Source organism: Peromyscus eremicus, chromosome 18, assembly GCF_949786415.1.
Source record: "Peromyscus eremicus chromosome 18, PerEre_H2_v1, whole genome shotgun sequence".
Classification (NCBI taxonomy): Eukaryota; Metazoa; Chordata; class Mammalia; order Rodentia; family Cricetidae; genus Peromyscus; species Peromyscus eremicus.
In genome coordinates, this window is record NC_081434.1 from 3,172,400 (window position 1) to 3,196,403 (window position 24,004).

General features: G+C 54.8%; 1 protein-coding gene across 2 annotated transcripts; it reads right to left on the reverse strand.

The window, feature by feature from the left end:
- Positions 1-4,146: 4,146 nt before the first annotated feature.
- Positions 4,147-23,851, reverse strand: Ctdsp2 (CTD small phosphatase 2). 2 transcript variants are annotated; one of them, XM_059245242.1, is made up of 8 exons: positions 23,717-23,851; positions 10,792-10,937; positions 8,700-8,738; positions 8,256-8,357; positions 7,558-7,614; positions 5,444-5,536; positions 5,161-5,346; positions 4,147-5,050 (listed from the first exon to the last, which is right to left on the reverse strand). In XM_059245242.1, exons 1-8 carry the CDS (start codon positions 23,778-23,780, stop codon positions 4,925-4,927), a joined length of 813 nt encoding a protein of 270 aa, XP_059101225.1. In that variant the 5' UTR covers positions 23,781-23,851; the 3' UTR covers positions 4,147-4,924. The 2 variants fall into 2 exon arrangements, with proteins under 2 accessions (XP_059101225.1, XP_059101226.1); XM_059245243.1 differs by lacking the exon at positions 23,717-23,851 and adding an exon at positions 20,576-20,762.
- Positions 23,852-24,004: the final 153 nt, after the last annotated feature.

Consider the following 24,004-nt stretch of genomic DNA (forward strand, 5'->3'; position numbering starts at 1 on the left):
ACCCAAGATTCAGGAACTGCCACACCCAGAAATACCAATCAAATGCACCCACCACATCAAAGCCTCCCAAAACTTGATCTGTCTTCCCAAGTCCTAATCATCAGCACTTCAGGGTCCTTAGAGGGCTGTGACAATCACGGGCACAGGGCGTGGCTTGGGAATTCCAGGTTAAAAGCTAGTGTTTAAACTTCTCTCATGCCTCATGGAGGAACAGGCGGGCGAGGGGGTGTCTTTTCTCCCCCTCTCCCCCAACCCATCTTCCTCTGCCTTGAGAACGTGCTCAACTTACTCAGTGGGCTCTACAGGTTCTTCTCCCAGTAAGAAGTTTGCAAAGCTGGCCACAAACTCCTGGCTCAGTCTTTCAAAAGCTTCATCCCAGAAGATAAAAACAAAGCAAGGTCCGCTGACTCCTTTACTTTCTGCCCCACCTACTCAGCGCTGGACTAAAGGTATACGTACAACGGACCTACCTTGCCCTTTCTGTCCCGTCTTCGGCAAAGCAGCAGGTGAAGTACTGATGAGCTAACCCAAAGCAGACAGCTTCAGGTCCTGCAGCCTCTGTTCAGCAATGGCCGCACGGACACCGGGTTATATTTGCTTGTGTTTGCATCATAACCACATTTTCCTAGCTCCGGCCAATCATAGCCAGCCTAGCCCTGGGCTTGACTTATTCAAACCAGAGGGGAAAGCTCTATGCGCTCCTATTCAAAACAGCAGAAACAACAAGAGCCGAGTTTAAAGCTCCACGCCCTGGTCTATTGATTTTTTTAAAAAGTGCACAGCCCATCAATAATTCAGCGAGAGGAGATGAAATCTGCCATATTGTAGATATGAATGCATTATGCTGATACAGAGGACTGGCTGGGGCTGGCCACAGTGCCTGGACATCCAGGGTGGGGGCCGCCAGAGGGGGTTCTGGGTGTTTTTTAGGGATTCTTCAGTGTCACACCGTGTGCCTGGACATCCAGGGTGGGGGCCGCCAGAGGGGGTTCTGGGTGTTTTTCAGGGGTTCTGCAGTGTCTCACCGTGTGCCTGGACATCCAGGGTGGAAGACTCCCCGAGATGGTTCTGGGTGTTTTTCAGGGGTTCTGCAGTGTCAGAAAGGTTGTTTCTTGGAGTCTTTGCTTGTCATCCTACTATGTGCCAGCAAACCATGGCGGGCTCTGAATCTCAGGGCTCCTGGTTTGGCAGCATCAAGAGTGAACCCAGAAGCACCAAGTCTCCAATTCCCCTAGGGCTTTAGTTTATGCCCAGCAGTCGACAGGACACCAAGCATATGCTTGCTAAGCACTCGGGGACGACGGAGTCAGCCCCACATGGGGCTGGAGAGGAGCTAATGCAGTCCAACCTCTGTAACCTTGAAGAAACCCATTGTGTCCTGTGGGTCATGTGGGAAGGACAGTGGCCGTGGGGTAACAGCAGGGGCAGTGACAAGGAAGACAGACAGCTCCACTCCTGCACAGGTCTTAAGACCAGCCTTTATTAACTAACTGTAAGTAATACAAATAGTCCAAAAATATAAACAGACTCTTAATGGCATCCTACATTTCAAGTTTTTGAATACAACAAATGTATCAAATCATGAAGCAAGGTGGTCAAGGATCCCATAGCCCAGTCACAGTGGGACGCGGACCCCTCCCCTCCAAATGGCATCTTAGAAGGGTAAATAGGCAAACCTGGGGTAATTACAGGCAAAGAACATCACCAGCCTGAGAGGGGCCATCCCAGGCGCTGACCCTGCACTAGGGGAGCGGGGCAGGACAGGTGGCCGGACTTGTTACCTCTTCTCCCTGGGCATTTACTAACGGTGTTTTCTAAAACGAGAAAAGGGGCCCTGGGGATGGAGCTCAGTCGGCGGTGCTGGCCTAGCATGCATGCAGCCCTGGGTTGTCGCCAGCCCCCCATGAGCCAGCACGGTGGTCACACCTGTGATCCCAGCACTCGGGAGGTGGAGGCAGGAGATCAGAAGTTCAAGATCATCCTTGGCTAAACAGTGAGTTCAAACACCTGCCATTCATGAAACCCTGTCTGAAAAAAAAAGACAAAACTAAGGTATTAAAAACAAAAAAACAAGAACTGAAAAGTAGCCGTGGTTAAGTAATCGTTCTCACACTTAGCCAGGCTGACATACTGGATGCAGAACAGCCATGATCAGGCTGCACCGCTAAGAGGCCTCTGGAACAGAACAGGGCAGGGCATGGGATCGCAGGGGATCCATTTCCCAGGCACAGCTGCCTGGAGAGCCCCAGGCTTTTAGTACAAAGCTTTTTCTGAGCCACTGTTTACACATTTACACAGAAATCTTTGGGAGGCAAGAGGGAGTGAAACAGGTCCCCGGTTAAATGAAGGCAACTTCACTCAACCTCTTTAATTCGGGACCTCGGGCCTACAGTGTCCCCTCTACAATGTGCAGAGTGGAAACCCTTACCTGGCCCTTTATCAAACTGGTCCTGTGTCCAAGGCTCCCCCTATAAGAGGGACACGAACATCAGGCTTTTGATTTAGAAGCCCAATCAGAGAGACACACTGTGTCCCTGAAGAGGCACCGTAAGGAGCTGAACCTGGCAGGTGGGCAGATTCCTGGCATGGCTTGAGCAGGTGCTGGCACGAGGCCAGGTGGTCTATTGACTCCTGAAGACTCGCCTGTGGGAAGGCTGGTGGCAAGCCCGGTGACAGACTCCAGGATGAGCGGGCTCCCTCCAGCCTTGCCCTTCTCTATGCCTGCTTGAGCTCTCTGAGAGGCACCCCCAACCATCACTTGCCCCTAAGACATGGAACTCGTAAGCAGGACAGGTCCTGTTTAGGTTTGGAAAGAGCGGGTGGCATCTCTGTAGCAAGTACAGGTGGCAGGAGAGATTCTGGGGACAGACAGGCCCAGAAAGCTGCGGCTTCTGTAGAAGCAGCAGGGCTCTTCCATGAAGCCACACTGGGTTCTGGTCATGGATCAGACTCCAGCGAGGGCTGAGCACAGGCTCTTCCTCTACAAGGTAAAACGTGGGTGACGCAGAAAAGGACCTTGACGGTCAACTCCGAGGCTCTTATTGCTTAGTCAGGACTAGCCCTCAGAGCAGGCCTTGCGAGGACCCCTCCTGCAATATCAGGGTGGCAGTGAGACCAGGACCTGCACCTGAAGCCACAACCAAGCTCCAGTGTTCCTGGCTAGCACCTGGAGCCCTACCCCATCACCTTGGCAGAACCCCACAGGATGCTGGGGAAATGGCCTGAGCTGGGGAGCCTGTTCTGTGTGTCACCAAGCCAAAGCTCCACGGCCGGGACTACGGAGACTGCACAAGGCTGGATGGATGCCAGACAGGAAGCTCCCACTCAACCGAGCTCCACCACCAGGCTTCTTGAAACCTGTTAGCTCCTGAGGCAGGACCTAGTGTGTGGAAACTAAAAACTATTGTATGACTCCTGAGTGGGCGGTGACCACACCTGAAACAATTCACAAATGCTGGCGCACCTGCCTCCAGGGAAAGCAGGGATGGGGCGGAACTCCAACCAGCTCTGAGAGGGAGGAGAATCGCACCCGCCCTGGGGGCAGGACTCAATTAAGGCAGTAATGCTGAGGTGGGCGCCTCAGGGGCCTTGTGCTCCTAAGGACTGCAGCACTTCCCTTTTGTCTGCACTCTGGGGAACTTCCTTTCTGGACTCACTTTACAGCACTTAAGATTGAAAATTTAGAGACCCCCGAGTGCAGGTCTGTGAGGACCTCACTCAGGCCTACAGCCACCAGAGGCAGGGGCTATTTGCCCACTTGGCAAACCAGTGACAGCAAGACCTGCTTTTCCCCTCAGTCCTAGGGAAGCAGTTCTCCCAAAGCCCTGGGGAGGAAGAGAAACAGGCGGAAGGATGAAGGCTAGATGAGCAAGACCACAGGACAGGACACCAGGGAAGACACAATACGATAGAAAAGAGCTCTGCCGGGGAACCAGAGGACGGGGCAGCCTAGCAACCCTCCCCATCCTCTGGAGCTAGTGTCTGCATCAGCACCAGCAGCATCCCTGAAGAGCAGACTTTCAGATCTACCAGCAAGGAGCCACGCACTCTGCTCTGGACATTTGTGTTTCCCCATACCCTAGCACCTCCCGCATGCATCTGAGGCCCAGGACTGCTGCTCGGCCGGATACAAACCAGGCCCACCACTCCATGTTTAGAAAGAGAATTTTAAAGAGTTAGAAGAACAGCAATCAGCTCTCTGTCCTCTTCCAGGGCAGGGAGAAGACCTCCTTCCCCATGGGAGTCAGACTATGGCTAGGGAGTGACAAGGCTGGCTTGGTGCTGGGGCCTAGGAGACAGCAGGCCCACGCAGGCAGAGCCAGACGCAGCCTGGGGGCCACAGGACCTGGTGATTTTGAGTACTGGTTCTGCAAACACGCTCTCATCTTCCTGGGTATGTCTGCAGCTGCTGGCTAGTATTTTAAGTTTTCAGAAAGGCGTGTGCCTTGGGCATCCAAGACAGCCTCTGGCTTCTCCTTTCTCCTTGGCACGGGCCTTGTGAAGTTGAGGAAGGCCATGGTTTGGCAAGAGTGCCTGCGATAGTCTCCGCCACTGTAAAGCCCAACAGCTCGTGGTCAGCAGTAAAGGAGACAATCGACCAGCTTCTCCCCTACGGAACACTGGACACCCTGGGCCACAGTTCACTGGATGGGCGCACGCACGCACGCACGCACGCACGCACGCACGCACGCACTCACTCACTCACTCTCCTGGGAACCAAACACAGGGTGCAGACAGCTCTGGATAGGTCTGATTTGCCTGCTCTGCACCTAACCTGTCCTAAAGCTCGTCAACCGCTTTCCAGCTACTTCCAGACCCTTTGGGCAAGTGCTCCAGCGTCTCGGCTAGGTCAGTCAGGCTGATCAGAAAGGCACAGTGTAGCAAAGTCCCCTACTGGGATGGCCGTTTCTTGGAAGCAAGAGGGCTAGGGGGCCCGCAGCTGCCCGAGGCTGGTGTAGACGTCATCTGCTCCGCTCAGCTCCTCGAAGATGGGAATTAGGTTCAGCAACTCTGTATCTGCCATGTCATCAAACCAGGACTGCACAGGCACCTGGGACAGGAAAAGGCGATGTTAGTCTGACTTTTCCTTTCCTGGCCAGTGCACTGTGGAGAAGCCCCTCGTCCCAGCCCGAGGCCTTGGGGGCGGTCTGGACCACTTACTGCATTCTCTGGGTGGAAGATGTAAGATGCGGGCGAGTTGTCCAGGATAAGGGTTTTCCTCAGGTCCCTGCCTAGGCGGCTGAGGTCCTTGACGTAGCAGCCTTGGTGGAAAACACAAGACTCCCGGAACAGCCGGGCCCGGAACACCCCACAGCGGTCCAGGAGGTCTGTCACAGGGTCGGCATACTGGAAGAAGAAAAGAGGCCTTAGCGTGGATGGGGCGCTGGGTCCCCTGTGATGCCACATGGTCTCCTGTTTGCTCCCTCATCCTGCCGTCAGGTACCTTGGCCAGGCTGGCAGTGAAGAGAACACATTCAAAGAGCTCCCCCATCCGTCTCAGGAACTCATCAACGTAAGGCCTCTTGAGTACATATACCTGGAGAAGCAGAGAGGACGGTTGGAGGTGCCCCACGAGGCCAGAGGAGGCAGCACCAGCTACCTTCCCAACGACACAGACGCAATCAGGCCTGGGTGCTCATGCCAGGGCCCTGGGAACCTCTGCCCCACCAAGGATGGTTCCAACCAGACTTGGGCTGGCTCACCAGGCCCAATCCTAAAGTGCCAGCCAGGAGAGCACACCGTGTCCCAGGAGCCATCTTCACTCAGGGGTAGACCATTAGCTGCCTCCAGAAACAAGTAATCAAGAATAGGCCTCACAGATGGAAACAGCCTATCCTGGATTACTTGAATCCAGCCACAGCCTCCATAGCCGCTTCGGGTCTGGATTCCAGCAGGACAGCCTGTGCGGATCCCCATCTGGCAAGGACCCCAATACTTCCTGGAACACATGCCTCCCAGGGCTTCTGTGAACACCACACAGAAGGAAGGGCACCCCTTTGAGGACCTCGCTTGCATGGCTCTTTCAAGCTCCTCAGCTGCTCACACACACACCCCACCCCACCTGTCTACAACCTTCCCTTGCTGCCTCAGCCTCCATTAGTGCCCTCCCGTGCATTTCCTTAAAGTTCCTTCTGTCAACACGCAGCCCAGTACAGTATGCTGTCACGATTTCCTCCCAGCCTGAATTAGCCACCAGCTCACCAGGAGACCCCTCCCAGTTTAGCAGCAGGAACCCTTCATACAGCCACAAATTGTTCTAACCACCCTGCTATCCCTCCACTTCACTAACAAGCCCCGTCCTCAACCGTTACTCATCCAACATGGCCTCTCCTCCCCATCCTTTTCTCAGCCCCACACTGGGCAGGCTGCCCTCCTCCCCTTAAATTCCATCACTCATTAATTCACGCCTCTACTAACCAGGAGAGCCCCGCACGGATCTGCCTATTTGAGGGCACGTCCCATGAAGTCTGTACATTTCTACTTCCTTGACTAGACTGCAGGGGATGATGGGCCCAGCAGAGCACCCAGCTTTGTGGCTGTGGCACAGCAGCCTGCAACGGGAGATGGATTACGACGACAACCCACGAAGGCCTCAAGCTGTACTGTCCCTGTGCCTAACCAACTACGTGACCAGCCGGTGAAAACAGGTGTCATGCCCGCTGTGACATCAGCACCAATGGTCCCTGACCGTCAGGTCAGCTGTCTGGGCCATGGTTCTGAGCACGTGGTCTCTCACCACCAACGCTGCATGATCCCTAGCCCCAGACAGAGCTGGGCATGCACGGCTAGAGCCTGGTCTTGGGCTTCAGCAGATGCGTACTGAGGGCAGGAGGTCAGGGAAGGCGGCATCGGAGAGCCCTGGGCTGTGGGTGCATGGAGGAGCCTCCCAGGCAGGGAAGAGCAGCTCTTGGTTTCCTGCCTCTTACAGGCAGAGACACCGTGACCAAGGAACTTAAAGAGTAAATCCTAACAGTGCTGTATAAAAACGAGGCTTCTCTCCACTTGGCAGGGATGGGGATTAAGAAATGACGGCCATCGGGCTGGAGAGATGGCTCGGTGGTTAGAGCACTGGCTGCTCTTCCAGAGGACTTGGGTTCAATTCCTGGCACCTACATGGCAGTTCACAACTGTCTGTCACTTCAGTTCCAGGGGATCTGACACCCTCACACAGATATATAAGAAGGTAAAACACCAATGCATATTATAAAAAACAAACAAAAAAAAAAACATTAAGAAATGACAGCTATGATGACTATTATTTAAAAATGTAAACAGGCTGCCAACAGTGGCGCACGCCTTTAACTCCAGCACTTGGAGGTAGTGGCAGGTGGATCTCAGTGAGGTCGAGGCCAGCCGTTCCAGGACAGCCAAGACTAAATGAGAGACTCTGTCTCAAAGACCATTCTCACAGCCTGACTCACAGAGAAAGAGGAGCGTAGACTCGCTAGAGGGCGTTCAGATGAGAGCCGGAGTGTCAAGCCACTACTGAAACAGGAGCGGCTGAAGAAAAGGAAAGGAACAGGTCTCAAAGGCTGGGTGGCCTGGCAGACAGCTCACCTGGTGAGTGGTTCCCTCAATCTCCACAGGTACTATGAAGTCAGCGTTGTTGATTGGCTGGAAAGCAGAAGTTAACCGAGTTAGGATGGCAGCTGACAGGAAGGACCCCCCCACCCCCCAGCCCACTAAGCGGGTCCTAGCCAGCACCGGATGAAGTAGCCCCATCTGTCCAACCTGCTGAATTCCAGCAGAGATAAGGTTCAGGGGTCTGAGACAGGGTCTTGCTACACAGTCCAGGCTAGCCTCTAATTCATGTTCCCATGAGCCAAGGACTTACAGGCATGCACCACTGTATGCCTACCTAGCTTTTTTCAAGACAGCCTCTTACTCTGCAGCTCAGATTATTCCTGCCTCAGTTTCCCAAGTGGGATTGTAGAAGTGCCTCCATACCCCACTTAAGGCTCTCTTGAGTTAAGAAACATACTGGTGAGGAAAGCCGACATGCCAGAACCGATATGCTACTCTTTCCATGCTAAGGGGAGACGGTTGCGCGCGTGCACGTGTGTGTGTGTGTGTGTGTGTGTGTGTGTGTGTTTGGTAGGTTCTTAACACTCTTCGGTATGGCCTCTGGATATCTGACTCCAGGCCTGGCTCCTTCCCCCGTCACTTCCGCTTCCCCCTTCCCTGCAGACCACCTCACACACTTGTTATACAGTTCACAGACAGTCCTGGGGAAGGAGGGCCGCGTGCGGACTCACCTTAAAGGAACTATGCACAAGGGTTTCATCTAGGTCGATGACCACGCAGATTCTTCCTTGATCTTGCTCTGTCACCTCTGGGAGCAGGCGGGTCCCAGGGATCTAAAACCAGAGGCCGGCTGCTGAGACGTGCCCACCAAGAGGCAAGCCCATCATTCCCCTGAGCAGAAAGCTAGGAAGAACCAGGCTGTCTGGAGACACAATTACCACCCCAGGAAGGCCCTGCTTAAAGGCAGAAAACAGAGGCAGCAGGGTCGGTGTGTGCCTTAGGAGACTGTTAAAGCAGTGGGAGCGTTTGGTGTCGGTCAGGGTTGGTGTGGGATACACAGCAGAAACACGAAGAGAGCACGCGGCTTCCCCCACAGCGTTACGGGGCCCTCGGCAGATACTCAGCACGCACAGCTTCCCAGGGTGGGGAGGTGAGGGTCAGCCAGATTGACATACCTGATAAAACTGGTACTGGAGACATTGCAGCAGATCCGACTGGGGGAGAGAGGAGGTGGTTTAGTGCCCTCTGTCAACTCCACCCACTCTGTCAACTCCACCCACTCTGTCAACTCCACCCACTCTGTCAACTCCACCCACTCTGTCAACTCCACCTGCTACAACCCAGCCACTGCTCCTGCCTCTCCGAGACCCCAGCAGCTCCTCACGTCCAAAGATCCTTTCCTGGGAGCTGGGCAGGAAAGGGGAAGGCCTCCTCTCCACAAAGTGAAAACAGAACCGCAGGGACTCAATCTGAACTGCTCTGCGGTTGACCTCCACTTAGTCCCTTACACCTAGCTTCTGGCTAAGAATGTATGTCTCCTCTTGTTTCTGTGGGGCACAAGTCATGTGGGGTGCTGAAATGCTGAGCGCACCAGCATAAAGCACTACTGGGCTGCCTGAGAATATGAAGGGAGATTGGTAGAGATCGATCACAGAGACAGCATTACATATGTTATAAAGTGTACTAAGTGTTCCTAATGTAAATCTTGAAGGAAAAAAAAAAAAAAGTAAAATTCTGAACTTTGAAAAACCTAAGATTGTCTGTCATTTGAGCATGTTTCAAGTACAGGCTAGCATTCCCTATGGGAATATGTGATTTTACATTCTGATTTAACTGTGCAGGTAAGCATTTCTTTATTTATGTATTTTTTTAGGTATGAGTGCTCTGTCTGCATGTATGCCTGCAGGCTGGAAGAGGGCACCAGATCTCATTACAGATGGTTGTGAGCCACCCTGTGGTTGCTGGGAATTGAACGCAGGACCTCTGCAAGAACAGCCAGTGCTCTTAACCACTAAGCCACCTCACCAGACCCAGATAAGTATTTTTTTCTTTTTCTAGATTTATTTATTTATTATGTATACAGTGTTCTGCCTGCACCAGAAGAGGGCACCAGATTTCATTACAGAGGGTTGTGAGCCACCATGTGGTTGCTAGAAACTGAACTCAGGACCTCTGGAAGAGCAGCCAGTGCTCTTAACAACCGAGCCATCTCTCTAGTCCCTGTATTTCTTTTCTTTCTTTCTTTTTTTAAAAAATAATTTATTTTTATTTTATGTGCATTGGTGTTTTGCCTGTGTGAGCTGCCATGTGGGTGCTGGGAATTGAATCCAGGTCCTCTGGAAGAACAGCCAGTGTTCTTTGTTTTGTTTTGTTTTGAGACAGGGTTTCTCTGTGTAGCTTTGCACCTTTGCTGGAACCTGCTTTGGAGACCAGGCTGGCCTTGAACTCACAGAGATCCGCCTGCCTCTGCCTCCCGAGTGCTGGGATTAAAGGTGTGCGCCACCACCGCCCGGCCCCAGCCAGTGCTCTTAACCGCTGAGCCATCTCTCCAGCCCCATCCCAGTATATCTTAATGTTACTAAGAATGCACCATAAAAATTAACTGCTTAGTAACACTGTTGGGTTGTATTTATTCAACCATTCCTCAACTTAACAAAAGAGTTCTGCATGATGCTCATGTGTACAGCGTCACCACTGGCATTTCGAGGAGAATCCTATCTTGTTTCTTGGGGCTGGAACGCTAGCCTTCTAGTCATGTGAGATAAAAACTAGTCACACGTTTCCAAGTGGTCACAGGGCTGGCAGGGTTTGTTTGTTTGTTTTGTGTTGAGAAAGGGTCTCACTATGTAGCTCAGACTGGCCTGAAACTTGCTATGTAGATCAGGCTGGCTTTGAACTCAGGTCCACCTGTCTCTGCCTCCTGAGAGCTGGATGCTATCGTGGTTACTAATAGCATGAGCCTTTTTAATTCCTTGGTTTCTACAAAGGAACCCACTCAGAAGACAGTTTTCAGAGCCAGAGACTTAGTTCTAATCTCACCACTATCCATGGTTAACATGGGGTACACTTAGTACATCATGGACCTCAGTGTCTGTATCTGCAAGGCATCTTTCAGGGGTCCTGGAATCTGCAACATCTCGACAGCCCACCCCACAGATGAGAAGTATCAGAAAGGAGACAGGTTACCAAGGGAAGAGAGGAAGGGCCTTTGGGCCAGGGATCTTCATGGCTCCAGACCAGGCCAGAATGCCCACCCCAGCCCGCTACCTTAGCAATGGTGTTTGTCTCCTCCTTGTATGTGAGCTCAGTGGGAGAGCTTGACTGGACAACATGCTGCGTCTGAAAACAGCAGAAAAGGGCCTTGAAGATGTTCCGGCCACGTGGCTTCTTAGGAGAGGACTTGGAGACTAGGCCTAGAGAAGAAGAAGCAACAAGGCCATCAGCTACAGCGGCACCAGTCTCGGCCAGCAGCTGCCCAATGCCCACACACCCTCAAGTCCAGACTCTGCTGGAGCACAGTGCACACTGCTCACTCAACAGCCACATACAGTATCGATGAAATGTGTGCTTTCCAGCATCCTCCCTTTAATGAGGAGGCAGTAGTGCTCCCCACTCTGTTTGGGAATGGGAGACCTGAGCTGCACAGGGTTTATCTTCATACTATGGTGGGTCTCAAGGGTATCAAGATGGACTGGATATTCCATGATCCAGAGGCAACACACTGCCACCCAAACAAACCTGGGGCCCTAAGTTCTCCTGATCCAGCCTGTAGGAAAACTACCAGTTCTAGTAAAGAGAGTAACCCAGTCCCCTGGGAGTCGGTGGCGCCGTGATTCAGCTCCATGCTGGCTTCTTTAGACCCTGATCAGTGGCAACAGATCTGAGCCCAAGTTGCCTAGAACCTCAGAAGTTCCCCCAAACGAGTTGGTTGAGATGCCAGTGGGTAAGGTGCTTATCACGGAGCCTGATAACCTGAGTGACGATGCCACGTTGGGAAGAAAACACACACACACACACACACACACACACACACACACACACACACACAACAACAACAACAACAGAATTCCCTCCCCCAAGCTGCAGCTCAGGAAGAAGGCATGCTAGTTGTCTGTATCTGTTTCCTTTCCCTAATATTTCACTGCCCACCCACTCTCCTCTCCCACTCCAGGGAGCTGGTTGGAAAACAGGATTAAGACCCTAGGTCATGCACACCCTGCAACCTTCAGTCTTAGACTGAGGCCTCTGCTTCCCAGACCACAGCTGTTCTGCCCTACCTTGGCCATCTGGGCTTTGGAAATACAAAGCTGCTTTAATGAGAAGCTTGCCAATGCAGCCCCAGAAAGACCGAACTGATACAAAGCAAAGGCCATTACAGGGCCCAAATGGACGTCAGATTTTTCCTTTGCAAGTTCCCTGACTCCAGAAACTGCTCTGCTGTTACGCAAACAAGGAGCCGCTGTGCAGGGCACCGTGTCCAGGAGGTGGCGCTGTACAACCAGTTATGGAATAGTCCCCAGCCACAGGTCCTGGGCGCCTGAGTGTCCCAGAGCCTGGGGCCTCTGTGAGAGAAAGCACAACAAACCGTGAACCCTATGCTGAGTCCGTGAGTTTCAGCCAAGTCCATGAGTTTTTGGACTGAAACCCGTGAATTTCCCTATGCTGTTCTTAGGGAGGGGCAACATGGCGGCGCAGGCCACCCATGGGCTCCTCCTGCTCCCTCAGCTCCTGCGGGAGGACCCTTAGGGAGCAGGTGACGGCAGAGCCTGACCTGGCTGCCTGAGACCACGGCGAAGAGGAGAGAAAAACCAAGCCGTGCCCTGGACAACAGGCTATGGTGAAGTGGCAGCAGAGGGCTGTTCTCACCCGACTGCCAGGGCCTCCCTAGTGGGGACGCAGAGTTCTCCCCCCTTCTGGTTATGGCACTGAGGACCCTCTCTGAAAGCAACCGAGCCTTTCCAGGAAATGGCCTGGAAATCTGGGCATCACTTTTAAAAACTGTGAAGTTAGAGGACAAATGTTTATGGAGTTCCTCCCACGTGTGTGGACTCCAGGCTGTCAGGCCTGCAGGACAGCAAGCAGCCCCTGGACCATCTTGCTGACTGGCCCCTCTGGCATCACTTCCAACCTCTTGGCTACTTAGGAAGAACCAAGGTTTCTTGGGGCATTTTGTTGTGAAGTACTTCTGCCAAAACCTTCTCAAAGACCAAACTCAAAGCGAGGCCCAGTACTTAACGATGGTGGGGTAAGGAGTTTATTCCTCGGAAAGGACCACCCTCCAGACACCTCTTAGCCATCTCTGCCGAAACCAGAGGGAAGGGGCTGCTGACCCACCTGCCTGCTGGCCCACATGAAATCCCACTTTCAAGGACTCAGGATGACGCAGACACAAAGCCTTTGGTTATGGTTTCTTCACACACAACCACAATTGGAAGCTTAACCCAGGCACAGAGGCTTTCTTAAAAGGCCGCCCAACCCAGGCCTTTCCTGGAGAGGCCACATCAGAAATGTGCTCCACATCTTAGTGTGGTGACAGGGACTGTGAAGGCTGAGTGATCCCGAGAGGCAAGGGTAAAGGAGGCAGCTGGCTGGGGCCACAGAGAGGCCCAACAGACACCAGCTTCCCAGGCCTAAGCAGGGACCTTGAACTTCGCAGGGCAGAGGAGGGGCTTCTCCAGAGTGACCAACAGCCTCTGCATTTCAGGAGGTCACAAACACACTGACCCCGAGAGCAGGCTCTCAGAGCAAACGCCCCACACCCACACTGTGAGGCTGGCCTAGCCGCCCTTCCCTCACAGGCCCAGTTCACAGCAGCCTCACTCTTACAAGCACTACTCCTGAGGGTCATCGGGGCTGAATTCGGCTTCCCCAACATGGCTCTTCCCCTCAGGACTAACAAAGGCCTCGCCTGTTACAGTCCACTGCCTTTGGCCCCTGCCTGGCAGGTGTTTACTAATTCCACCGTCTGACTGACTACAAGGACCTGCTGCTCCCACAGAGCTGGGTCCTGGAGAAGCCCACACTCTTCTGTCATATCCCAGCGCACTAGAGACGGAGTGCCTCCCTGTGAGGCAAGAAGGTGGCTCCAAAGGAGCCTAGGGACTGAGGGAGGCTTTCCGGGCCACAGCCACGCTCACACAGCACAAGAGCCATGCATCACCACCTCACTGAATTCTCACTAGAAATTCCTTTGTAGGTCCTGCCTCCCAGTGTGCAGTTTCCCTCGGGGGGTGGGGGGGGGTGGGGTGACGACTAGGTGTGCGGTGTCACGTGGTGATACAGCAGCAGAGTCAGAATTTGAACCCAGAGCCAAGGCTCTCAGGCATTTCCCAGCAGTCCTTGCAGCACTACTAGGCTTTTCTGCCCCAGGATGAACTGGTGAGCGATCGCCTGGAGCCCACCCCCTGCTCTCTTCAGGGTCCTTGGGCATTCAGTGAGACCCGGAAGGAATCATTAGGCTGAGACTCAATTCCGATCCCTCCCAACCACGTATCCTTGGACTGAAAACTGTGTCAGAGAATCTTTCGTTGGCTCCTTATACTCCACACTCTGGGCTACATCCCTGACAGCCGGGTGCAGGCCATTCTCCCGACCAGTTAGTTCATCATGGGGTGGACACCAGTCCACCTCTCCAGGAGAGGAACACGGGCAGGCACAAGAATGCTCAGGGCTGAAGGGATTTTACAGTGCACAGTACCCGACAAGGAAGGTAGATTCCCACGGAACGCTGCTCATCCTCCTCCTCCACCCCACCCCTCTCTCCCTCTCCCAGCCACACCCTCTCTACGGATCCTGCCTGCTGATACACACCTGCTCCACGCGCCCCAAACCTCTGGATGTCCACAAAGGCCACCAAAGGCACAATGGGGGAGCCAGCCCTAAGCATAAGGAAGAGCAGGGGACTAGAAGCCAGCTCTTGCCCACCACCCCTCCAACTCCAGGCTAGCTCGTCTCCCTACTGAGGCAGACTCTGGAGAGAACCAGCCAGGGAGGTGTCCCTCCACTTGGGACAGGCTGGGCTCCAGGTTCTGCCAACTACTGATTCAACCATGCAGCCTTGGTTTCCTTATCCCTAAGTTGGGACAGCAGCAAGACCTCACTCAGGATAAACAAAATATATGAGTAAGGTCCTGGACAGCCTCTAAAACTAACAGCTACACTAACTGGCAATAGCCTGGGCCTTGTTTGTAGGTCTCAAGATGAATCACTAATCAGGGATGACATGGCTCTTGTTCCAGAATCCCAGCAACAGGGGATTTAGGGTCCTCCTACCCCCAACCCTATGGTTCAAGTTCAAGGTCAGATGAGGGATGAGTGCCTGGGAGAAATCCTCCCCCCACCTACTCCCCAATCCACCAAAACATTTCATTCCCACTCCAGCTCCCCTAAATGGTACCCTGAGCGTGACAAGCAACACCTGACATGAACACTGTCCTTGTGCACCCCACAGCCTCAGTAAGAAGCATGTGTCTGCACACATGCGTGCACACGTACACATGAACCCTGGCCTGACTGGGATGACATTATTTTTAACCTTCTGAAGGTCAGGTTCAGATATCACGGTTGCCAACAACACAGTTCTGTATCCCAGTAAAGGAATGCCTCACAGGAAATCCACACAGCCCTGCACTGGGCAGAAGGCAACTCCTTGAGCTATGGGAATTTAACAAGACCATTCACATACAGGATGCTCTCTTGGTCCACTCTCTCCAACACCCCCACATACCCCCCCCCCAGAGCAGGGGGCAGGGCTGGCTCTCACTATAAAATGGCCTCTCTGGGCGGCCTCCCTCCCTTGGCTGTCGGAGGAAGGAGAGATTTGGAGCATTTCCGGCCCTTCTTGGCCTGCTGCCTGGGCCCTGCAGCCAAGACACATCTGATTGGAGCTCCCTGTGGAGAGGAGTCCTCCCAGGTTGTCAGCAAGAGGCATCTGTGTCTTGGCTAAGGACAGGCTCTGAAGCACCAGGTGTATGGAAGGACTCCTTGGACCAGCAGGTGAGTGGGCAGGGAGACAGAAGAGGGTAAGAGATGCCCAGGCAGCCCCACAAGCAGAGAAGACCGCAGACATCGGGAGGGCACACTTCTCGACCCATGCTGCCCAACTACAGATGTGTTCTGCTAACAAGGCAGGCAGCACAGAAAGTCGATGTGTGAATCTCACTGCATGGGCAGGTTACGTCACAGGGCTTGGCTCACACTGGCATGGCCTACGCTGGGCTCCGGTAGTCCTTCATCCAACAGCTCTGTCCCTCATCCCTGGGCAGGAAGTCTCCTCTCTTCTTTCTTCTGTGTGTATGTATTTGAGGCATGTAGCTCAGGCTAGCTTCAAACTCAGCCTCTGGCTGTCTCAGGGAGGAGTCGGTCTTCTGCTACCATGCCTCACAGCCCTGCCTCAGCCTTGGTCCTCTCAGGTCTCTGATCTCAATTTTAGGGACCTTCCCTCAAGAAGATCTTGGTTTTGGGAACAAGGATTCCCAGGCAACTTGATTTCAGAAGGGGCCTCTAACTGAATTATTGGGCAAGAAATACAGGCAGCTTCAGTATTAAAAAAATCAGTTAGTAAAAAGTTTAAAGGTATGCTGGAGTGGGGGTCTCCAAAAGTTGCAGGTTCTGGGCCAGCAGGGACAAATGTGAAAGGTCATTCACAGAAACGCTAAGGGCTGGATCCCACCTTGCTGCACCCAGGGCCAGCTAGAGCAGGGGGGACACTGCCAGGTACCAGAGAGCAGCCGTGTTGGCCCCCTCCTCCTGAGGAGGGCCAGAGCAGGCTCATGGGAGGTGGGCTAGCTAACAGACCCGACAAGCAGGACAAACACCTCCTCAGTGGCCGTTCAGGGCTAATCTGGGATCTCTGCCCCAACTTCTGGAACTCCTGGGCTTTGTAGAGAACCAAGAAGAACCCAGTCCCCTGACTCCTTCACTGCTTTAGGCTGACAGACACAGCAGGGGAGCAGGCAGAAACAGGGTGGAGGCTCAGGATGGAGCAAGCGGCCTGTGGATCAGCAGTGGTTACCCAAGGTGCCACTGGCTCTGAGGGCAGGGGTGAAGTTCAGTGGGTTGGATCTCCACCAGCAAAAATCAAAATAATTCTGGCTTTGGCACAAGAACTACATGTGGTCAGGAGCCTCAGTTTTTCCATCTATAAAATGGGAAGAGTTAGTCCTCTTCTCAGAGGGTGAGGATTTTAAGGGCTTTAGAGTGTTCTGTTGTAGTGGATGCTGCCTGTCAGCTGCCAGGCATCAGGAACAGAGCACGTTCATACTTGTACCTCGGTCTCAGGATGTTCACATGACACCACTGAGATTTACTTCAGAGGCCACACAGCAGAACCAGCAGGACAGGGACAGGCCTGGGAAATGCCTTTCCTGGAACTCCAGAGGCTGGCCAACCTGCTCCTTCCTCAGGGTCTGGCCCCACAGTCGTGTTCTGCCTACGTCCAGGACCCTGCTCCTCCCCCACGCACCCCTGCTTCCCCTACTGGACCCAGCCAACAAGAACACACCCTTGTGTTCCTCAGCAGTTCTTCGCAGTAGCTCTGGGTTCCTCCGCAGGCCAACAGGAAAGGCCTCCCTTGCGAAAGTGACTTCAGAGCATTTCAACGACACCATAAACAAGAGCAGGGCCTGGGCAAGGGTGGCTTCCACAGCCCAGGCCAAGCAAGAGGCTTCAGCCCGCCTAAGGTTGCTGAGACAAAAACAGCCACAGGACCGTGCCCACAGTGGTGTTCTGTAAATACTGGCTGTGACTATCACTGAGTAAGCAAGGACAATTACTCTGTCCACTCACTCAGAAAACGCTAAGTTCACCTAGAAAAACCGCAGGCTTCCTAACAGTGACTCTGGACCCTGAGGGGAATCTGCTCGGGGCTGAGCGGCAGGCAGTTGGCGTCTCTGCCGAGCTTCCTGGCTCTTCTCCCAGGACACCTGTCAGGATCAGGGGGAGCATTTGGAACACACATGCCTGGCCCACCTGCCGCGCTCTGAGTCAGTGGGCCCCAGGTGTGTGTGTTGGGGGTGGGGGTCTGTATTTTTAGTAAGTGTCATAGGAGATTCTGATGTGTGTGTCCCTGGCTGAGAGCCAGAGAATTCTAAACCCCTTCCAGGGCAGTTCAGCCCCAACCCCGCCAGTCCCTCTCCACATCACGTCTGACGGGTTCAGACCCTGGCCTGGGAGGAGTTGGACTCGGCCGTTTGCCTCTAAGGCCACTTGTTTTACTCCAAGAACAAAAAACCAAACCAAACCCCAGTCAAGAGATCTGAGCTGGCAGCCTCCCGCACCTCTCAGCCACTAGGAGGAGGGGCCGCCTTCCACTGCTGGAGACTGACTGGAGCCATGTCTGCTCCCTGGGAACAGTGCAAGTGGGTAAGGGCAAACTCAACAGGCTGGACACAGTGGCCCTCCCTATGATCCCAGCATAGGTAAGAGGAGATGCTCACCACCACCACCACCACCAAGGATGAAGAAAAAACAGCGTGGGGTGTGTGTGTGTATGTTAAGAGCCACTGGAAGGGAAAGGAAATGTCAAGTCCACTCAGATCAAGTTCAAGGCTAACTGGTAGGAAAACTAACCAATAAAGAGAACATACACCCCTTCTGCCCAGAGGGAGGCTATGATGACCACAGGAGCCCTGCTGAAAGAGGTGTCCATGAAGGCTCACTCTAACCTGAAGGGCTGGATGCTCATCCGGGAACCTAGTCTACTTAGCCTCTGATTCTGAGTCTTCCAGTCTTCCATTTCAAAGAGATCCACGTCTCCCCTTTGATCTCTACTAGTTTCTTCCTAAGATCTGCCTGTTACATGTTCATCTACATCCCAGCTGGGCACCAGCTTTCAGTGCTGAACATGCGAGAAACCCATAATCAGAGACCCATCCACACATTTCCAGACATCTCAGAGCCGGCCAGCTTTAGACACGATGAAAAGCAGTTTAATGCTCTTCACGTGCTCTACGCTCAGACCAAAGCCATAAAGGCAAAGATTAGGAATATCTACTTCTTAGAGATGAGATGGCTCAGTGGTTAAGAGCACTGACTGATGTTCCAGAGGAACCGGGTTCAATTCCCAGGATGTCCAGTGTCTGATCACGCCAGGACTGAAAAAGAACATCTACTTCTTGCTGGGTGGTGGCGCACGCCTTTAATCCCAGCACTCAGGAGGCAGAAGCAGGCGGATCTCTGTGAGTTCAAGACCAACCTCATCTACAGAGCAGGTTCCAGGACAAGTACCTACTTCTCTACAAAACCTACCTTCTCATTCTTAAGAGTACCTAAAAGAAGTCCGAATCTCACTGAGGTCATTAACTCCCAAGGCAAATGGAGACAGTAGTGGCTACCGTTAGTCCCACTTCTAAGAAGCCAAACTGCTTCCAAGGTTTAGCAGGACTTCAGAGACTCAGGAGGCACAGGATTCCAGCCCCCCACCCCCACCCCCACCCCAGATGCTCAGGCACTGGCTGGAATGGCTGAGGCCTCACCGCAAGTCACACAGGCCAAGAGGCACTCTACGGGACGGCTGTGGAAGGCTCAGAGGCGCAAACCCCTCCACATCAGTGTCCCCTCTGACCCGGGGGCACCGGTCTGTTGCAGCAAAGCCCACATGACTGGGTACTGTTTACACAGTGTGTCCTTGGGGGAATGGAGAGGGAGGACAGACAGCAGACAAGCTGCATTCAGGAAAGACTGACATTTACCACTCATCTACGAAGTCTGCGTTAGACACGGGCTAACATTTATGGGTCGCGTTATTCCCATTTCACCAGTAAACTGCCAGGATCTAAAGTAACAGCTAGTCTCACTGCAAGTAAGAAGAGCAGGGATTTGAACCCAAGTCTGAAGCAACCAGTTTTGCTGCTGCAACACTAACAACAAATACCAACCTCCCTACATCACCACTGGTCCCACTTCCTCACCAATCCAAGAATCAGACATCCCAGACAGAAATAAAGGTAACATCCCACAGGTCCTCAGAGCCGGCAGAAGGCAGTGAAGGACATGCTCTGTCAGACTTCACACCCCACTCTCACTTTCATGGTGTCTGGTTTCCCTAGACTTAAAACATTCTACTCATTCTCCACAGAAAGCTTGGGAGCACCACTGTTCCTTTGTCTAGTACCCCCCCCCCCCTTTTCTCTTTAGACAGGGTTCTCCTTGTGACAATCCTGGCTGTCCTGAAACTCAGAGACCCGCCTGCCTCTGCCTCCCGAGTGCTGGGATTAAAGGCGGGCGTCACCACCGCCCGGCTCGTATTTCCCTTCTTAATAAAATTCACTACAAGACTGACTGGGAAGGCCCTCAGAGAGCTAGCTGCCACCTTGTTTAACTTTCCCTCCTTCTCTAGCTGGGAGGAAGGACACAGGCCTACCCACTCACCGCCTCTCCATCCCCAGGGACTTTACACTCAGACTCTCCAAGTCGGCTGCCCAGCCTCAGGGTCTGCACATTTACAGGGTCTGTTGTGGAGTGGAACCACCCTGGGGCTCTTCCAGTGGAAGCAAACACCAGCTTAAATGGTCTCAGTCCACCCAGCCCACCCAGCCTCGTTCTACCAGATGGGGGAAGTCCAAAGCCCAAGGCGACCCTCAGCATCGGCAGGAGCAGGGCTGAGGCTGTCACCTCCCAGCCTGCAGGCCGGCCGAGAAAGGCCCTACCCACCAGAGGTGCCAACAAAACTCCTTTCAAAGCTCCTCCTGTTAAAGGCTTAGCTGCATCTACAGGGGAATGTGTTTGCTTGGCCTCTTAAGGGAAAAGAGCAGAATTTCTCCTTTCTGTGGAGAGCAAGAAGAAAAACCTGTCACCATGGGGCTGGAGAGATGGCTCAGAGGATTGGCGCACTTCCGGCTCTTTCAGGGGACCTGGGTTCAATTCCCAGCACCTACATGGTGGTTCACAACTATCTAACTCCATCCAGTTTCAGGGGATCAGATGCCCTCTTCTGACCTCTGTGGGCACCAAGCCCCCACGTGGTACACACACACACACACACACACACACACACACACATACACGCAGGCCAAACACATACATAAAATAAATCTAATAAAAAGCTTGTCACCATTCCACATTTTAGGGACAGCAGTCTTCGAGAAGAATCCTCTGGATAACTAGCTACCAGACCCCGCCCAGTTCCAGATGTGAGGAGAGCAAGCCAAAGCTTAGGTCATTCTCCGAAGACTGGGCACAGGGTCTCTCCCAATGCAAGTCATTTCTGACTCCTCCTCAAAGTCCTGATAGGTTACTGAGCTGAGGAGGCCCCACCCCACTACCTCACATTGGCCTATCACAGGGCGGAGCCCTGCTTCCTTGGCTTCCCCCACCAAAGCCCAAAGCTGGGCACGACCTCCGTGGATCTGGGAGACATCCTTGCCCGAGGCTGCAGCCCGAGGCTGCAGCGGGTGCCCATTCTCGCCACACGGATCACAACCAGCCCTTGCTGTACCGGGGAGCCATTTCTCCTATCTGCCTGGAAAGATGATCCAATTCTGATGCTTTTATCATCAATGATTTCAGCAACTTGGTTCTACTTCCCCTCCTGTAATTACTTTTGAATCATCAACACACCAGGCAGCCTTAAAGCTCAGGGAACAGAGTGAAAAAAAAGAAAAAAACCTGCAATGGTAAACAACTTCACTAAGAGGAGGCCACTCCAGCTAGAAGCAGCTTGTTTCTGTCCAGAAATCAACTCACTAATAAACTGTTGTTCCACAGTCCTCCTTCACTCTTCCAAAGGTAGATGAGGAGGGGTGGGGGTGGGGGCGGGAGGGGCAGGAACTCCTAAAGGAGAGGAGGAGGACATTTGCTCCCTCCCACTCCTGTGTGTTTTCAGACGCAAGTTCTGTTTGTAAATGATGTGCAACTCAGTTGGCTGGGTGGCTGGGTGCCCCAGCAGCCCAGAAGCAGGCATGCCTTCCCCTGGAATGCAATCAAATTACAGGGGGAGGGGACGGAATGACCAGGAGGCTGCTGCTGGCTGGAGAATTCAGATTCCTCCAGGGAGAAGTCTGAAGGACACAAACCACACACAAAATAAAAAAGAAAAACAAAAACGTAACTCCAAGAAGATCAACCCACACTCAGCAACCTGACGCTGTCAGGAAACCAGCGGCTCCGCTCTCTGCTGCCTGTCACTCATCCTGCTGGACGAGACTTCGGCTCTGATTTGCTCCGCGCTGCTGCCTGCCACAGCATGGTCCAGATTCCTCCTACCCTGCCGAGGCCTCGGGACACCCACCGCAACGAGACCCCGAGTGGAAGGAAGCACACGCCGGTCCCGGTTCATCCCTATGCCCCCCTCCTCGTATGTCCTGGTCCATCCTGATCTCTTCACCCCTGTCTGAAGCTTGGGTCCTTCTCCTGGGATGGGGTTGTGAAGGGAGCTGGAGGGCTCCGGCCGTAAATTATCAACACAGGCAGCCGCCCTTTGCAGTCCCCGGCGCGAGCGGCAGAGCAGAGGCCAGCAGAGGCGGTAAAGTTGCTGCTGGATCGCACAGCTGGGTCAGCGACGACGCAGTGGAGAACAGGGGCCCTGGCAAGGAGGAGGGGCCTTCCTGGGGCTCAGATCTGAGCAAGCAGAGCTTCGTCTCTCCTCCAGGGCCGGCCGCTTCAGAGGACCAAGAAACGCGAACTGCTCCCCTCCCCCCCCCCCAATCCTACTAAGGAATGCCAGGGAGGCTGGGACACCACCGCGGCGGCTTTGCCCCTGGGCTACGCAAGTTGGGTAGACTCCCTGGAAAAGTGGACCCCAGGAAAAAGTGACCCGCTGATGAATATTAATCAACATACCCAGGCCCCACAGCTGGCAGCCTTCCAGGACCAAGGCCTCAGTCTACTCAACTGTGGCACAGGCCTTTCATGCCCCGTCGGAGAGGAAGAGCAGCCTGGGATGTGGTCCCAAGAGCGTGCTCTTCCCTCAGCCTCGGAGCCAAGTGACCGCAGTCCTGAGTTCTCTAGAAGGGGGAAGGGCGGGGGGGGGGGGGCAATGCTAGTCCTCGCACTCGGCGGAAATTTCTACCGGCTATTTTGGACACAATCCTCCAGGCCAGATGAACGTAGGGGAAGGGGAATAGTTTCAGGGGACCCCCCACTGCGATCATATCCAGAGCGATTCCATCTTCCCGGCCCCCAACCTCCTCCCCGCCCCCGCGGGAGGCCGAGGCCTCCGCTCCGGTCCCCAAGCGCACCCCAGAGAGAGAGGGCCTGCGACACCCCTGTTTTCTCCATCCCGACCCTCTCTCCCCCCCCGACCTCCCCAAGAAGGCAGGGGTCGCCAGCCTCTGCCCACAGACAACTCGCACTTTTTTTCGCTGCGCGATTCGGGGGAAAAAAACACGCCGGGTCCGACTGCCATCCGACGAATTATGTAACCAGGGACACCGCTCCCGGGCTAAACAAACGCGGCTGTGTGTGTGTGTGTGTGTGTGTGTGTGTGTGTGTGAGCGCAGCGGCGGCCCCCGGGGGAGCGCACCGGGCAGGGAGGGGCTCCGGGCAGGGTGTGGGGGGGTCGGGCTTGTTTGCTCCCGCCGAACCGCCCCAGAGTCCCGCGCCCAGCCGGGGGACCGCGGCCCGGCCCCTCCCCCACCGCCGCCCCCGCCTCGGGCCGGTGAACTTCGTCCCGAGTCCCCCCCCCCCCCCGCGCGCCACCGCCGCCCCGGCACCCCGGGGGCTCGCGCGGGCCTGCGTGGGAAGAACTCCGGTCCCGGCGGCGGCGGCGTTGCAGCTCGGGACCCCCCCCCCCCGCCCCGCCTCGTCCTCCCCTCCTCCCCGCGGGCCCCGGGACGGGCGCGCGGCGGTGGTGGCGGTGCTGGGGCGGGGGGAGAAAAAGTGACCACTCCATCTCGGCGGCGCGGGCGGGGGCGGCGCGGGTGGCCTGGCGCGCCGTGCGCCCCCCCCGGGGGGAGGGGAGGAGAGGGGTGGCCCGGCGGGTGACAGCTGCGCGGATGACACCCTCCCGCTGGGCGCTGGCAGCCCCGGGGCCTGGCTCGAGACCCCCCCCCCTACCCCACGGGGGTCGGAGTGCGGACGGGTGCGCCAGGACTGACCGACCTTCTCCCCCCCCCCCATCACCACCACCGCGCGCGCGCCACCCCCGGGTCCCGCCGGATTCTCCCGCCCCCTCCCCTCCTCCTCCTCCTCCTCCTCCTCCTCGCCCAGGGTGGAGGGGGGGGCGACGCAAAGTTTTGGGAAGTTGCGCCCCTACCTTGCTTGGTGAGCACCAGGGCGTCTTCCCTCCGCGCCTGGGTGATGATGGAGCCGTGTTCCATCTAACAATCCCGCGGGCCCCGGGCTGGCTGGCTGGGCGGGAGGACGCGCGGGCGGGCGGGCGAGCGGGCGAGCGCGCAGGCGGGCAGGGCTGGGGGGCCTGGGCGGGGGCCCGTCGGGCTCCGGCTCCCGAAGACTCCCGGCTCCCGCAGCTGTTCACATCCCTCCCCCACCACCACCACCACCACCACCTCCTCCTCGCGTTTCCTCCCCGGGCCGGGAAGGG